The sequence below is a fragment of the Podarcis melisellensis genome (genome assembly GCF_964234715.1).
Source record: "Podarcis melisellensis genome assembly, chromosome: 3".
In the NCBI taxonomy this organism is placed as follows: domain Eukaryota; kingdom Metazoa; phylum Chordata; class Lepidosauria; order Squamata; family Lacertidae; genus Podarcis; species Podarcis melisellensis.
In genome coordinates, this window is record NC_138530.1 from 26,814,308 (window position 1) to 26,829,393 (window position 15,086).

Consider the following 15,086-nt stretch of genomic DNA (forward strand, 5'->3'; position numbering starts at 1 on the left):
GCTGGTTAATTATTTCTTCTGCAGCAATAATTGCATGAATGTTTACTGGTTTATTTTTATTTTATTTTGCAGGCAAATAGCCACCAGGAAATAGTGCAACTCAAGACAGAATTTGATTCTTTCCATCATAGATTTCAGCACTGGCTGAAAGCCTACACAGAACTAAAGCAGGAGAAAACGGTGATGGTGAAGCAGATTCATGAACTTGAGATTCAACTGAAGAAGATGGATCCAGGTATGTAGCGCAGGCGCGGGGAGCCTTTTCCATCCTGCAGGCAGGTCTTCTCCCTCAGCTCCGCCATGGGCCGCTTTGACGTGTGTGGGGCTGTGCACCTATTAATCACCTATCACTACAATGTCAGGTGACAACCTCAAAGAGGCTTGGCTGTCAAGGCTGATCAGCTGATAGATCCTGTCAGCAAGCCCCACTTGCCAAGGAACAGTCACTTTAAGCTCCTTTGCAGCCGTGTCTTTACTTGCCCCACATCTGATGTCATGTTTGAGGGGCAGCTGGCCGTGGTTTTGGGGTTAAAGCCTCATGGGCCAAATTAGGACCTCTGCTGGGTCTAATTTGGCCTGTGGGCTGGAGATTCCTCATGTCTTTGTGTATGTGTGCAAAAATGCAACAACAGTTCCCTCATCAGTAGCCCCGGCTGACATTAGAATGCAAAAAAGTATTGCTGTTCGTTCTAACCCTGAAAAAAGGTCATGCTGGGATTCTGGTTGTGCCATGGTCACCATCAACCCACTATCTAGCATAAGCATCCTGGTGTGCATTGAGGTTTTATCTACAGCCTTCTGCACAGATGGCTTTTATATCCCATTCTGGGCCAGCTCCTGCCACCCTACTTGTTATTTCATCCACTGGCAACAGGAGAGAGGAGGCCCCCACCTCTCATTTTTCATATGAAGCTTCTGGCAATTTCATAGTAGTTTGGTAGTTGCTAAAATATTTTAACTCATCATTTGGTGCAGATGGCCCACAGCATGCATGGCCCACAAATTACATCTTTTAAAATACAAATTAAAGCAATTATAGCATTCTCTGAAAAACCACATTGGAAACCGTCAGAGAAACTAAAGACAGGAAATGAAATAGATACCCAGTAGGAGGGAGTTTCACAACATTGGTGCCACTGCAGAAAAGGCCATGCTCAAGGAGGACTGAGGAAGATATTTAGGTCTTAAGATGAACTACATATCTAAAGGAGTCAATAGTGTTTGGTGTTCACTGCTGCTGAAATGCTCTTTACAATATTTTCAGGTAAAGTATATTGAAAGTCTCTGTTGCTAATCCTTCATTTATTAATGACTGTTCTTGCATTGCATAGGTTCTGATAGGAATGCCACTGCAGAAGAGATAAGGTTGGAGCTGGAAGAACTGAAGGAACTGGTTGAAGAGAAAACTGCAGAAGCAGATCAAAACCTGGATAAGTACTGTACCCTGATAATTGATTATGATAAATTAGAGGAAGAAAACGAGATGCTAAAGACACAAGTCTCTCTTCTGAACACTCGGCTCAAACAGTCATCAGACTCTTCCAGTTCCCCTCTACAAAGTCCGGGAAGCCAAACTAAAATCACTAATGGGCTGCTTGTGGAAAAGGCCTTGTCTGAAGATATTACTAAGATTACTGTGAGGAGGCAAAGGTGTCATGAAAACAGAAGTAATGGTGAAAATGCTACATCTCCTTTTCCAGAGGCTGCCTCAAAACAAACTAAAAGAAGAACCACATTTCAACAGCACAGCCCAAAAGTGCCCCTAGAAAATGCAGAATTTGAGTCAGATGGTTCCACAGAGGTGGGAGGCAAAGGTAATCACTTTCACAACAGTATTGATGTTTGTTTAATAACATTCCTGTTACTGCTTGATACAGAGGGACAATAGAGGTAACTGAATCTATCCCCCTATGTTGCCCTTTACCATTTTGTATTCTCAATATGACCAGTGGAATAAAATTTAAGGCTGCCATTACAAGGCATAAGGGTGTAAAATTCTGCATGTAAAGTGATCATCTTCTTCTTAGGCAATCACTCATAGCCGAGTAATACTGTCTTCCATGAACACGGTCTTAACAGTGAGTCTGTAAGTGACTGTGGAAGCCAATTCTGGATCCACACGTCCTTCCACAGTAGGGACATAGGTTTCCGGACGGAAGTGGATCATGGTGAGGGTTTGCCAAGCGTGCCTTCCTCTTAGCACGTTTTCCCCTTTCGACCTGAATCCAAGTGTCTTCAAAGCCCATGACAGCTTTGGTAAAGGCTGTTCTCCAATTGGAGCACTTGCAGGCCAGTGTTTCCCAATTGTCGGCGTTTATACTACATTTTTAGAAATTTGTCTTTAAACCTCTTGTGTTGACCACCAGCATTACGTTTTCCATTTTTAAGTTCGGAATGGAGTAGTTGCTTTGGAAGATGTTGATCAGGCATCTGAACAACATGACCAGTCCAACAAAGTTGATGTTGAAGAATAATCGCTTCGACACTGGCGAGCTTTGCTTCTCCCAGTACACTGGCATTAGTTCACCTGTCTTCCCAAGTGATGTGTAGAATTCTTCGGAGAAACAGTTGATGGAATCTTTCGAGGAGTTGGAGATGGCGTTTATAAAGTGACGAGAGAGTCGTCTAACACTATTGCCCAAACCTTTACAACCGCAGAAGTATAATATACCCAAACATACAGTTGCCTGCAAACTGCTTTTTCCTGCGATCTCTGTAAAGGGAGATGTTCACGTGGAAGGCTTTTCTCCAATTGACATTCTCAGAAAAGGCTCAGCTGGATTTAAGATTATTGCCAACAACAGGAGTGGGGGCAGCAAGATACAGTGGGCGCATTCTGGTGAGGGCAAGAGAGGCCTTTGTGGCCATTGGAGCTGCAGCTTGCAAACCACTTAACCGCTGGTGAAATCGCTAAGCTTGGGACTACTCAAGAACGCAAGTCTGCGGGCTCATTCCATGAATGCTTGACTCCTTAATAGCCTTGGGGCCAGTGGCCTCACATTATGCAGATACTAACTAGCAAAAGGAAACCATTATCTTACAAGCTGAAAGCACCCACCTGGGAGACTGCAGAAACGCTTTATCTGTAGTACTTGAAATGAAAATAAGTATATGTTCCTGTTGTAAGGATTTATGTCAGGGAAGGGCTGTGGATCAATGGTAGATCAGCCGCTTAGCATGCAGTAGATCCAGGTTCAGTCCCTGGCGTTTCCAGGTAGATCTAGGAGCATCTCCCGTGTGAACTCTTGAAGATCCACTGACAGTTCATAGCTAGGTGGGCCAATGGTCTGACTGTAGAAGGGAACTTCCTATATGGCTCAGTTGGTTAGAGCATGGTGCTGATAACGCCAAGACTGCAGGTTTGATCCCCGTAGGGAACAGCTGCATATTCCTGCACTGCAGGGTCCCATCCAGCTCTACAGTTCTATGATAATCCTAATTGACAAACAAAACACCTCTGTAAAACCTTGCATAGTCTTCAGATGCTGCAGGGCCGGAATGCCTACTGAACAGCAACAAACTACCATTGATATTATTTATTTCTTCTTTTGGGTATCTTACTCATCCTTCAGCACGTTGCAACAATATAAAAACGCAAGATTAAAATCAATTTATACAATTTACAGTCAGAAGAATAAGGTAGTATATGGGGCCTAACTTGTTTAGGGGTTTAAACACTACAGTGGTACCTCGGGTTAAGAACTTAATTTGTTCTGGAGGTCCGTTCTTAACCTGGAACTGTTCTTGACCTGAAGCACCACTTTAGCTAATGGGGCGTCCCGCTGCTGCCGCGCTGCTGGAGCACGATTTCTGTTCTCATCCTGAAGCAAAGTTCTTAACCCGAGGTACTATTTCTGGGTTAGCGGAGTCTGTAACCTGAAGCGTCTGCAACCCGAGGTACCACTGTAATATGAGCACCTTGAATTGGACCCAAAAAGCGAGCTGGCAACCGTTTTTAAACAGTTGGTTGTTGTTTTCCTTTTTATTTCTTTTTTTGTTTTTATTCCTGTCATAGTTTTTAAAATGTAACAAAGAATGATCACCACGCACTTTCCTCCCTCAGGATCTTCTGATGTTCCTCCAGGAAATGGCAGCTCTTGCATTTCCCACGGGTTAATTCCCAGAGCGAGTCCCTGTCTTGTCCTTCCAAGCTTGAGATCACCACCGTTTACTGATCACTCCCAAACAACTGAGAGCGACTGCTTGCTTGAAAACCAAAAAGCAACACCAGAGGGCAGCAAACTACAAAAGGTAACTTGCGCGTATTGTTAAACATGAGTTTGAATGTACCAAAGCACAAGAAATTCAGATTGTGAATGTATCTGAGCAAGTGGTTATGGGAGTGTCACGTTCTACTTATACAAGTTGTGAGCATATCAGCGTGAAGACGGGGAAAGTGAATATAGGAGGAAGTGACCATAAATTAGCAGCAGAGATCTTGCATGGCTCCTCCCCCCACCTCCAATTATAAAATCTGAAGAGAACCTTGTTGCATAGATTTGGCTTACAAATCATGAAGCCTGTATGGAATCATGGTACGTGCTCAAGAAATTAAAAGGGATGTTCGTGTATTTTTGTGTCTTCAAAACACTTAATTGAGTACCTACCTGGAGTGAGTGCTAAATACATAGGTGTATAGTTACAGGTAGGGAGCTGTGTTGGTCTGCCATAGTAAAAAATAAATTAAAAAAAATCGTTCCAGTAGCACCTTAGAGACCAACTAAGTTTGTTACAGTGGTACCTCGTGTTAAAAACGTTTCAGGTTACAGACCCAGAAATAGTACCTCGGGTTAAGAACTTTGCTTCAGGATAAGATAGAAATTGCGTGGCAGCCCCCATTAGCTAAAGTGGTACCTCAGGTTAAGAACAGTTTCAGGTTAAGAACGGGCCTCCAGAACAAATTAAGTTCTTAACCCGAGGTACCACTGTATTGGTATGAGCTTTTGTGTGCATGCACACTTCTTCAGATACCTGGTGAGGTTGATGGACTTCATTTCATGTGGCTCAAGGTGATGCCTTCCATAGTTCTAGTTACAGGTAGGTAGCCCTGTTGGTCTGCCGTAATCGAAACAAAATAAAAAAATTCCTTCCAGTAGCACCTTAGAGACCAACTAAGTTTGTTATTGGTATGATTTTGTGTGCATGCACACTTCTTCAGATACCTGGTGTATAGGTGTATAGTTAAGGTCTAGTTTTCTTGTTCTGAAAGCTTTGGGTCTGACTATTAAATCTACCTAGAAAACTTATAGAATAACACAGAAAAGAGGCCTGCTGAATCTTGCCAAAGGCCCATCCTTGGTCAATTGGTTACCCATGAGAAGCCTGCAAGCAGGGCATGAGCACAATAGCACTGTCCTAATTTGCAGTTCTCAGCTACTGATTGACAGGTACACTGCCTCTAACACTGGAGATAGTACACAGCCATCATGCCTAGTGGTTTTGATAGCCTTATCCCCCATGAACCGAATCTTACCGTCTATGCAAAACCCTGCCCCTGTCCCATTTCTTGCTGGATTTCTATACCTTTTGGTTCCTGGCACTGGGTACCCAAACCAGCTGCTTGGAGCTGTGTATGGAATTTCCAGCACTGGGCGTTTGTGCATGCAGTACCCAAAGTGGTGGCTGGTGTTCTCAGTTCTGGTCCCTTTTTGCTTGGTGCGGAGTGGAATTGAAGAGCTAAAGCCGGCCTCACGCCTTCCCCTTTAGGAATGGGAGTGTTGCATTCATGTCCTCTAGTTATCTCAGAAGTGGAGATTTACTGCTCTCAAAGCTTTCACACCAACTTGGCCTGGGCCTACTGCTGTTTGTAGATCTCTCCGAATCAAGGTTGTTGGTCGCTGTACTGCTTCCAGACTTTGAATCTCCCTTCCTAGAGAATTTAGACTGGCTCCCTCCTTGTTATCTCTCTGCCATTGGCCTTTTTATTCCATCAGGCCTTTGGAAACTGACTTTTTAAGGCAAGGGCAAGTATTGCCATGGTTTTCTTGTTGTTACAATCAGTATTTTTAATTGATTTCTTTATATTGTTTTCATTCCATTAGTGCTTAATTAATCGTTAATGGCTAACTTTTCTATGTTTTTTGCTTTTTCTGTTTTGCCTGCTTTTTTGTATTTTTATCTGTAAGCCATCTTCAGTCTCAGTCTGAGAAAAAGGTGCAGTATAAATACATATAACAATAATAACAATAGTTTAACCTAATTATAATATAATATAATATAATATAATATAATATAATATAATATAATATAAGGGACGCGAGTGGCGCTGTGGGTTAAACTACAGAGCCTAGGACTTGCCGATCAGAAGGTCGGCGGTTTGAATCCCTGTGCTGGGGTGAGCTCCCATTGCTCAGTCCCTGCTCCTGCCAACCTAGCAGTTCAAAAGCACGTCAAAGTGCAAGTAGATAAATAGGTACCACTCCGGCGGGAAGGTAAACGGCGTTTCCATGCGCTGCTCTGGTTTGCCAGAAGCAGCTTAGTCATGCTGGCCACATGATCCGGAAGCTGTACGCCGGCTCCCTCGGCCAGTAAAGCAAGATGAGCGCCGCAACCCCAGAGTCATCCGCAACTGGACCTAACGGTCAGGGTCCCTTTACCTTTACCTAATATAATATAACCACATAAACAAAACACAGAATCCTTTGTTAATTTCATCATACATCTAGAAAATTAGGATGCCAAATTCTAAAACCAGCAGTTAAATGTTGCACTTCATTCTACAAGTTGTTGTTGGAATCTGTCTCAAGAGACAACGGAGTGTGCCTCTAGGGGTGAAGTCAAACCACTGGAGAATCACAGCGTCTGCTGTGGCTGTAAAGACCGGCAACTTGCAACTGCTGCCTCCCACATTCTACATTCTGACAAAGGTCTTGTTTGAAACATCTCTGCTCATGTGATCTAGTGCTTCAGAGCTGGAATAATAACAATAACAAGTCCCTCTTCTCCTTCTCCATCAAAAAGTGGACTTTGAGCAGGTCCAGCCAGCTGACCATAAGAGGCAATGATGAGGCTTACACGGGAGCAGGGCAAGGGTTCAGTAGGCCAATCCAACATGGCCTTCAGCTCCACTACTAGACTCAGAAATGCGAAAAGTAGTCCTCGCCATTGGAATCAATAAACGTCTTCCTTGCATGGATTGATACACGTATACTTTTTCTGTGTGTTCCCAGATAAATGATGTGCGGCTGCAAGAAATCCTAGCTGCTGGTTCGCCCTTGGGCTTTGCTCCCAGGTCTCCCCTTTCAGCTTGCAACCAGTCAGCCCAAGCAGTTGATGGAAGACCTGCTAGGACCCCCAGTGCAATCGAAACGAAAAGCCCTCAAAGTACTGAAGAAAACGAGCTGGACAAAGCCTGCCACGTGCAGTAAATCTGAATTCTGGACTTGAAATGGTGAGAGCAAAGGGTTGTTTAGGAACTGAAAATCCTGAAAGAAGATTTCATTTGGCTGATTGACATCCGATGCTCTTTTAAATGTGTTGCGCGAGGAGGAGATTACTGGGTTGTTTTTGTTCTTATCTTTATTATATATTTTGCATTTTTTATATTGCAGTTTTACATTGTGAACCACCCTGAGATCTATGGATGAGGGACAATACAGTGGTGCCTCGCAAGACGAAATTAATCCGTTCCGTGAGGCTCTTAGTATAGCGTTTTTTTCGTCTTGCGAAGCAAGCCCATTGACAGCTTAGCGGATTAGCGTTATTAGCGGTTTAGCGGATCAGCTGATAAATGGCTTAGCTGCTTAGAAAAAGGGGGGGGGGAACCCCGCAGGAACTCGCAAGACATTTTTGTCTTGCGAAGCAAGCCCATAGGGAAATTTGTTTTGCGAAGCGCCTCCAAAACGGAAAACCCTTTCGTCTAGTGGGTTTTCCGTCTTGCAAGGCGTTCGTCTTGCGGGGCACCACTGCATACACATTTAATGAATAATAATTTTGTCCATTTAGTTTTTTCATCCACCTCCCCCCTCCCAAAATGTAATAAAAACCTAAACAAACTATTGCTTTTGTGTAACTTCTTTCCTGATAGTTTTAGAAACTAAAAAGCTTATCCCGTTTTTGCGACATTTTGGTTTGTCCCGATAAAGGTATTGCTCTTTTGGAGATTTTCTCTTCTTATGAACCAACACAGTTGGTGCGCGACTTAGAAAATAGTTGTGTCGAAAAGGAAAAGGGGGAAGCAAACTACAAGGAAATGGTTGTGTACAATAGGTCTGCTCTGACATCATTTGAAGTAAACCTTTTTGGAACAGTAATTTTCAAATAGGAACACACTGCCTCAAGGACACTCATGCGCCCATCAAGGTTACAAAGTACCTGAGGGATACAGATTAAAGACTTTAGGGAACAGAAATAGCCTGCTACCTGTACAATCCTGCTAAGTGGATACCACCCCCTCACCCCTGCTTTTTTGCTCTTTCTTTTTTTTGAAACCGACTTTTCCTGGAATCGGTGCTTCATTTAATAGCGGTGGCACATAGCTTTCCAATGCTTTAAATCTGTCAGTGGCTGGGTTTGCACAATTAACCATAGTTTATAAGCCAACTTAGGGACGCGGGTAGCGCTGTGGGTTAAACCACAGAGCCTAGGACTTGCCGATCAGAAGGTTGGTGGTTCGAATCCCCACAACTGGGTGAGCTTCCGTTGCTCGGTCCCCGCTCCTGCCAACCTAGCAGTTCGAAAGCACGTCAAAGTGCAAGTAGATAAATAGGTACCACTCCGGTGGGAAGGTAAATGGCGTTTCCATGCGCTGCTCTGGTTCGCCAGAAGCGGCTTAGTCATGCTGGCCACATGACCCAGAAGCTGTACTCCGGCTCCCTCGGCCAATAAAGCATGATGAGCACCGCAACCCCAGAGTCGGCCACGACTGGACCTAATGGTCAGGGGTCCCTTTACCTATAAGCCAACTGTGAATCCAGCATGGTTTGGTGGTAGTTAATAACCCATGGTTAAGCTGCTGTGCTGGGTTTAGAGGATGAAAACCATGGTTTAATAAACCATGGTATGGTAGGGTTCGCTGAATTTTTCAAATTTCAAAAATGGGTGCCAAAGTGTTGTGACATGACTTGGTAATTCTAAAGATATTTTGGCTAAATTAATATAATTCAGTTTTGCCCTCTAAAATGGTATGCCCTAATGCAGGGGTCAGCAACCTTTTTCAGCCATGGGCCGGTCCACCGTCCCTCAGACCATGTGGTGGGCCGGACTATATTTTTGCGGGGGGGGGGGGATGAACAAATTCCTATGCCCCACAAATAACCCAGAGATGCATTTTAAATAAAAGGATACATTCTACTTATGTAAAAACACCAGGCAGGCCCCACAAATAACCCAGAGATGCATTTTAAATAAAAGGACACATTCTACTCATGTAAAAACACCAGGCAGGCCCCACAAATAACCCAGAGGTGCATTTTAAATAAAAGGACACATTCTACTCATGTAAAAACACGCTGATTCCCGGACCGTCCGTGGGCTGGATTGAGAAGGCATTTGGGCCACATCCAGCCCACAGGCCTTAGGTTGCCTACCCCTGCCCTAACAGTAAAGTGTTGCATGTGAACCAGACCTGTTTCTCCCAAATCAATGCAGACAAGCATCAAAAAAACGGTAAACTCTAGGGTTGCCATTAGTCCAGAATTTCCCAGTCATAGCTCTCGTGAACAGCTTTTGGCGAATTTTTTGAGAGGGAGAATTTGGCAAAAAAGCTCAACAACCTGTGTCTGGATTTTCACTTTTTGAAATATGGCAACTCTAAGGTAAACAGTTCTGCCTACCTAGGAGTTCACTTTGGTGTTTCAAACAGCTCCCACACCAAGCACACACACTGATCCTCCAGTTCATTCTAGAAATCCAGCCCAGTTCATTTTAACCCTTGGAAAGCCAGTGCACCAAGCTCACACCTCTCTCCCTCTCTGCGTTTTCTCTTTCAAAAGCAGGAGCCAAGGAGGAACAGCAGGCATTGCCCACAGCCAGAGGTGCTTTATTCATTTGGGGTGGGAGCCTCTTAGCAGGCGTTTTGAGCTGTTCCCTCCCTTGTCCAGAAACAGGAGGAGCAGCTTGGAGCGGCAAAAGACTCGGCAAGAAGTAGGAAACCCCATCATAGAATTGTAGAGTTGGAGGGGGTTCTGAGGGTCATCTAATCCAACCCCCTGCTATGCAGGAATCTCAACTAAAGCATCCATGGCAGGTGGCTATCCAACTTTCTGTTCAAAAAAACCTCATAGGACGAAGAGTGTGCCATTTCTTGTGGGAATCTGTTCCACTGTAGGAACAGTGCTTGGTGTCAGAAAGTTCTTCCTGATGTGTCATCAGAATCTCCTTTCTTGGTTTGGTTTGGTTTTTTAATCCTGTGAACCACCCTGAGACCTGCGGGTATAGGGCACTATATGAAATTAATTAATAATAGCCATTGGTTCGGCGGGGGGGGAGAAAAACTAATGGCGCTTGCGTGCCTCAGCCAATGTTAATATTCAGCCCTGCAAGCTTGGAATTGCCATTTAAAATACAAGAGTTGGAAAGACTGGAAGAAATTTAAAGACTATCTACAGAAACATTGTAAAATTAAGGGATGCTAGAAGGATGCTGGAATGAAGTTATGTGGTTTTAGCAGTAATGCTATAAAGTGTTAAGTAATACTGGATTGTTAACAGGTCAGAATGTAAAGTTACAATATATTAAGATAAATTAGTAAGATAAAAACAAGGATGGAAAGGATTTGCTGAAATAACCAATTGAACTAGAATACAAAAGAGGGAGGTGTGAGGAGGTCAAGGAAACAAGTAAATGAAAGATAAGACATGGAAAGATGGATTTGTTATAATTGTTTTTATTTTTTCTTTCTGTATTTTGTATTTTCTGTTTCTCTCTTTTCTTTATTTTTGTAATTTTTTGAAACTTTAATAAACATTATTTAAAAAAAATAAAATACAAGAGTTGGACCCTCTGGCCATATTGTACATAAAAGTTAAGAGGGCTACACTGTGTTATGCAAACTAAAGTGTTTATTTAGCCTGCTGCCTGACTAGCAATTTGGCCTTACAAGATGCTGCATAGTCTACCCATATTGGACCGGTTCTTGGGACATTTTTGTATGTGGGGTTGGCAGGTTTCTCCAATGAAAGGCATAGGGCAACAGTGACATCTGCTGGCATATTTTGAACTTTAAAAGCCCTGTACAGTGGTACCTCGGGTTAAGAACTTAATTCGTTCTGGAGGTCCGTTCTTAACCTGAAACTGTTCTTAACCTGAGGTACCACTTTAGCTAATGGGGCCTCCCACTGCTGCTGTGCCGCCACCATGAAATTTCTGTTCTCATCCTGAAGCAAAGTTCTTAACCCGAGGTACTACTTCTGGGTTAGCGGAGTCTGTAACCTGAAGCGCCTGTAACCTGAGGTATCACTGTACCAGGTTAGCGGAGTTTGTAACCTGAAACGTTTGTAATCTGAGGCATTTGTAACACGAGGTACCACTGTACAATGGTTACTACTTACGGGTTGATGTGCCTGCTGCTAGTGATATTTCCACAAGGAGGAAGACACAGGACACCCCCATTTCATGGGTTGTGCACTTGTTCCTCCCCATGCATTTCACACTCATTGTTTATTAACATATTAATATAAAAATAGAAAGTTGCTGTGGCAACTTCTGAGGCACATTCGAAAACAGAAGCATTTACTTCTGGGTTTTCTCTGTACGCAAACCAAAACATTCATCTTCCAAGACACTCAAAAAACAAGGTACCACTGTATCATTATGTGGAAATTGTTTAATTGTGTTGTGTACTTTTTGATGTTTTATTCATTATGACTACTTTTGTTATGTTAGTAATTATGCATTTTTTTTAATGTTGCAAGCTGCCTTGAGTATGGTTTGAACTATGGAAAGGTGGCATACAATTGAAATCATGTATGTATGTATGTATGTATGTATGTATGTATGTATTCATCCATTCAGTGGTGTTGCTCACTTGATGTTAAAGCTTCAGTCAGTGGAACAGGAAAGGAAGGAAAAGTCCCCCAACCCCTAAATTTACTCAAGGGTTGGGAGATCGTCCAGAGCAGATTTAAGGTGGTGGTGGTGATGTTTGCAGGCATTGGAGGTCAAAGTCAGGCTGTATGCATGCAATGCAGGCCTAGGCCTTAAGGCCTCCTGGAGCTCCATCTGCATAACAAAAGGCAGAGAGGATTCTAAAACCCTCCAATGACATTGTTAGGAACTGGCAGGCAGCCAATCCCTGCTGAGATAGGGCCATTGTTGTGATTTGCTAATTGCAGCATTAAGGCGACCTATCACAGGTGGGGTGTGTGTTTTGCCGTGGCCGGCTTAAGGCATGTGGGTGGCACTGTGTTCTACACCACTGAACCTCTTGGGCTTGCCAATCAGAAGAGTGGCAGTTCGAATCCCCTCGACGGGGTGAGCGCCCACTGCTCTGTCCCAGCTCCTGACAACCTAGCAGTTCAAAAGCATATCAGTGCAAGTAGATAAATAGGTACCATTGAGGCAGGAAGGTAAATGGCATTTCAGTGTGTTCTGGTTTCCATCACGGTGTCTTGTTGCCCCAGAAGTGGTTTACTCCTGCTGGCCACATGACCTGGAAAGCTGTCTGTGGACAAATGCCGGCTCCCTCGACCTGAAAGCGAAATGAGCATTGCACCCCTTAGTTGGCTTTGCATGGACTTAACCTTCCAGGGGTCCTTTACCTTTTACCTTTACCTTTAAGGTAAATATACTGGTCCAAGTACCCCTGTTTGTCAGTCTTGTTCCTGTTGCTGCAATAAATCCTTTTGAGCTGAAATCTGGTCTTGGGTCATGCCTGAACCCACCTACACCTTTGCTTCCTATCCTGCAGATGGGAGCTTGACCATCATCTGAGCAAAGCGGTCAGATATAGCCCATGTCTCGGCTTACTTTCATTCGCTGTTTTTTTAATGTGTGCAAGCTTTGTACGTGTTATTACCTACTAGTCTTGGCTAGAAATTTATGGACACATTAAGAAGGGAGGATATGGATGGGGGAGGATATTTATTACTTTGTTTTATTGGATTTAACATCAGTATGTAAGCAGAAGCTCTAAAGATGAATGGATGGTCGTTGTCAATGGAAAAAGGGATGGTAACAAGAGGCTGGGAGCTTAAATGGGGTCTGCAAAAAGGATTTTGTAAACCGCAGTCGGAGTTTGCTCCCAAGAGGAATGCCCTTGTTAGGCAAATGCAGATCCTTCTTCAGCAGTTGGAAAGCAAGGACATAAGTTGTTGTATGAGGACGTGAATTGCCTGCGTCTTGGAACTAGAACTTGTGCTGGTTTTAATCAGAGTGATTTCATTTGCTTTAATAGAGCTATTCTGATTTATACTGGCAATTATACAGGAGCACCGCGCAGTTTTAAATAAATTTATAGTCCTTTTGAAAATAGTCAAGATTAGCTCGTTCCTTTTCTGTCTTTCCTGCGTGGGCTCGGAAAACCCCTTAACGAAGCCAAAGAGAGTTGTCTATATGACAGCTCACATTAATGGAATTATAATGATGTCACATATACAAATAAGAATCTCTCTCTTTTTCTCTCTCTTTAACTATATAGATGAGGTTTTTTTTAGCTGTCTCTAATATATAACAACCAGCCTGGCAGGGAGCAGGGTGTGTTCCAGTATTTTGGGGGTCTGGGGTTAGTGTGGTGTAGTGGTTAAGAGTGGTGGACTCGTAATCTGGGGAACCGGGTTCACTTCCCTGCTCCTCCACATGCAGCTGCTGGTTGACCTTGGGCTAGTCACACTTCTCTGAAGTCTCTCAGCCCCATTCACCTCACAGAGTGTTTGTTGTGGGGGAGGAAGGGAAAGGAGAATGTTAGCTGCTTTGAGACTCCTTCGGGTAGTGATAAAACGGGATATCAAATCCAAACTCCTCTTCTTCTTCAAAGTGAGCCCAGACATGGGACACTTTCCAAAACAGCCCTTTTGTTCCTCTTTTACATGGGTTGTGTGGCAGTCACTAAGTGGCAGTAGTGTGTGAGCTTGATGAAATCCCGCGAGATCTCGTGAGATTTCAGTAAGATATTGCCAGTGGTGGGGGGCACCTCTTGGGCTTCTGCCACCCAAGGTGGCCGCCTCACCAGGCTTCATGGGCAGGGCAACCCTGATTTTATCACCCTGTTTTAGAATTAGTTGCAGAAAAATGCCAAATGATATGGTCATTTTCACCCCCGGTATGGACTTTTTAATCTACTACACTCTTTTTGAGATACCTGACACCAAATTGTTGGTACAAGTTAGTACTGTATACTGGTTCAGCTACGCTTTCCAGAAATATGTCTGGTTTCTTTATTTGGGAGGGGGGGTTGTCCCTCAGAGTATGATGGCACTCCACCACACTTGGCACCAAACATCTCTCCACTAAAGAAAAAACCCACACATCTTTTCACTCGGCACCCAGGATCATCTACACGAGCGTTCCATATGCACCAGATGGATAATCTTCCTAAATCATCTCAGGACAGCTGGGGGCAGCAGATAACAGTAGGTCAGTAATATTATATGTGCATCTAAATGGGAAAGGTTCAAGAAAGGCACATTATACATTTCATCTCCGAGGGATATACCATCCTATTTATACTGATTCTAAATATGCTAGTAAACAGATCCTAAATACAAGAGAAGCACAGTTAAGCACAGCAGAATGCTGAACTTAATGATAAACATTAAATAGTCTGTCTGAACAGATCTTGGGCCTTGAGGCCAATGGCTCATTAAGTCAGGAAAGGCAGAAAGAACTGGGGTAAATCTGACTCTTGCGATAAACATTTAAGCTTCTTTTTAGCCTTCAGCGCCTAAATGTGCCTCTTTTACGTCTTTTGCAACTGTGTAGTGTGTGTGTGTAGTAATAGCTTTGTTCCAACCTCACAGTGTTCATCAGTTACAGAAATTTTGCAATAATTAAATATTCCAGGTGGAATCCAATATCACACTCTTACGAATGTTCTGTCTGCAGAAGCTTTTCAGCCTGTCAGGTGGAATGATCCTCCCCCTTGTGCTTTTATGGGGTTTCCCCCAACTCCCCTGAGCCAATTTTGGGGGGCATGTTGTGGGGGAGGAGCG

General features: G+C 43.6%; 1 protein-coding gene across 2 annotated transcripts in view; it reads left to right on the forward strand.

Moving 5' to 3' along the window:
- CENPF (centromere protein F) overlaps nt 1-7,589 on the forward strand; it is a 37,763-nt gene extending 30,174 nt beyond the window's left edge. For both annotated transcript variants that reach the window (XM_081903575.1, XM_081903574.1), the window contains exons 14-17: nt 73-235; nt 1,332-1,814; nt 4,064-4,251; nt 7,170-7,589. In XM_081903575.1, the coding sequence (XP_081759701.1) occupies nt 73-235; nt 1,332-1,814; nt 4,064-4,251; nt 7,170-7,367 (1,032 nt within the window). In that variant the 3' untranslated portion in view covers nt 7,368-7,589. The remainder of the gene's footprint in view (nt 1-72; nt 236-1,331; nt 1,815-4,063; nt 4,252-7,169) is intronic.
- The last annotated feature ends 7,497 nt before the right edge of the window (nt 7,590-15,086 follow it).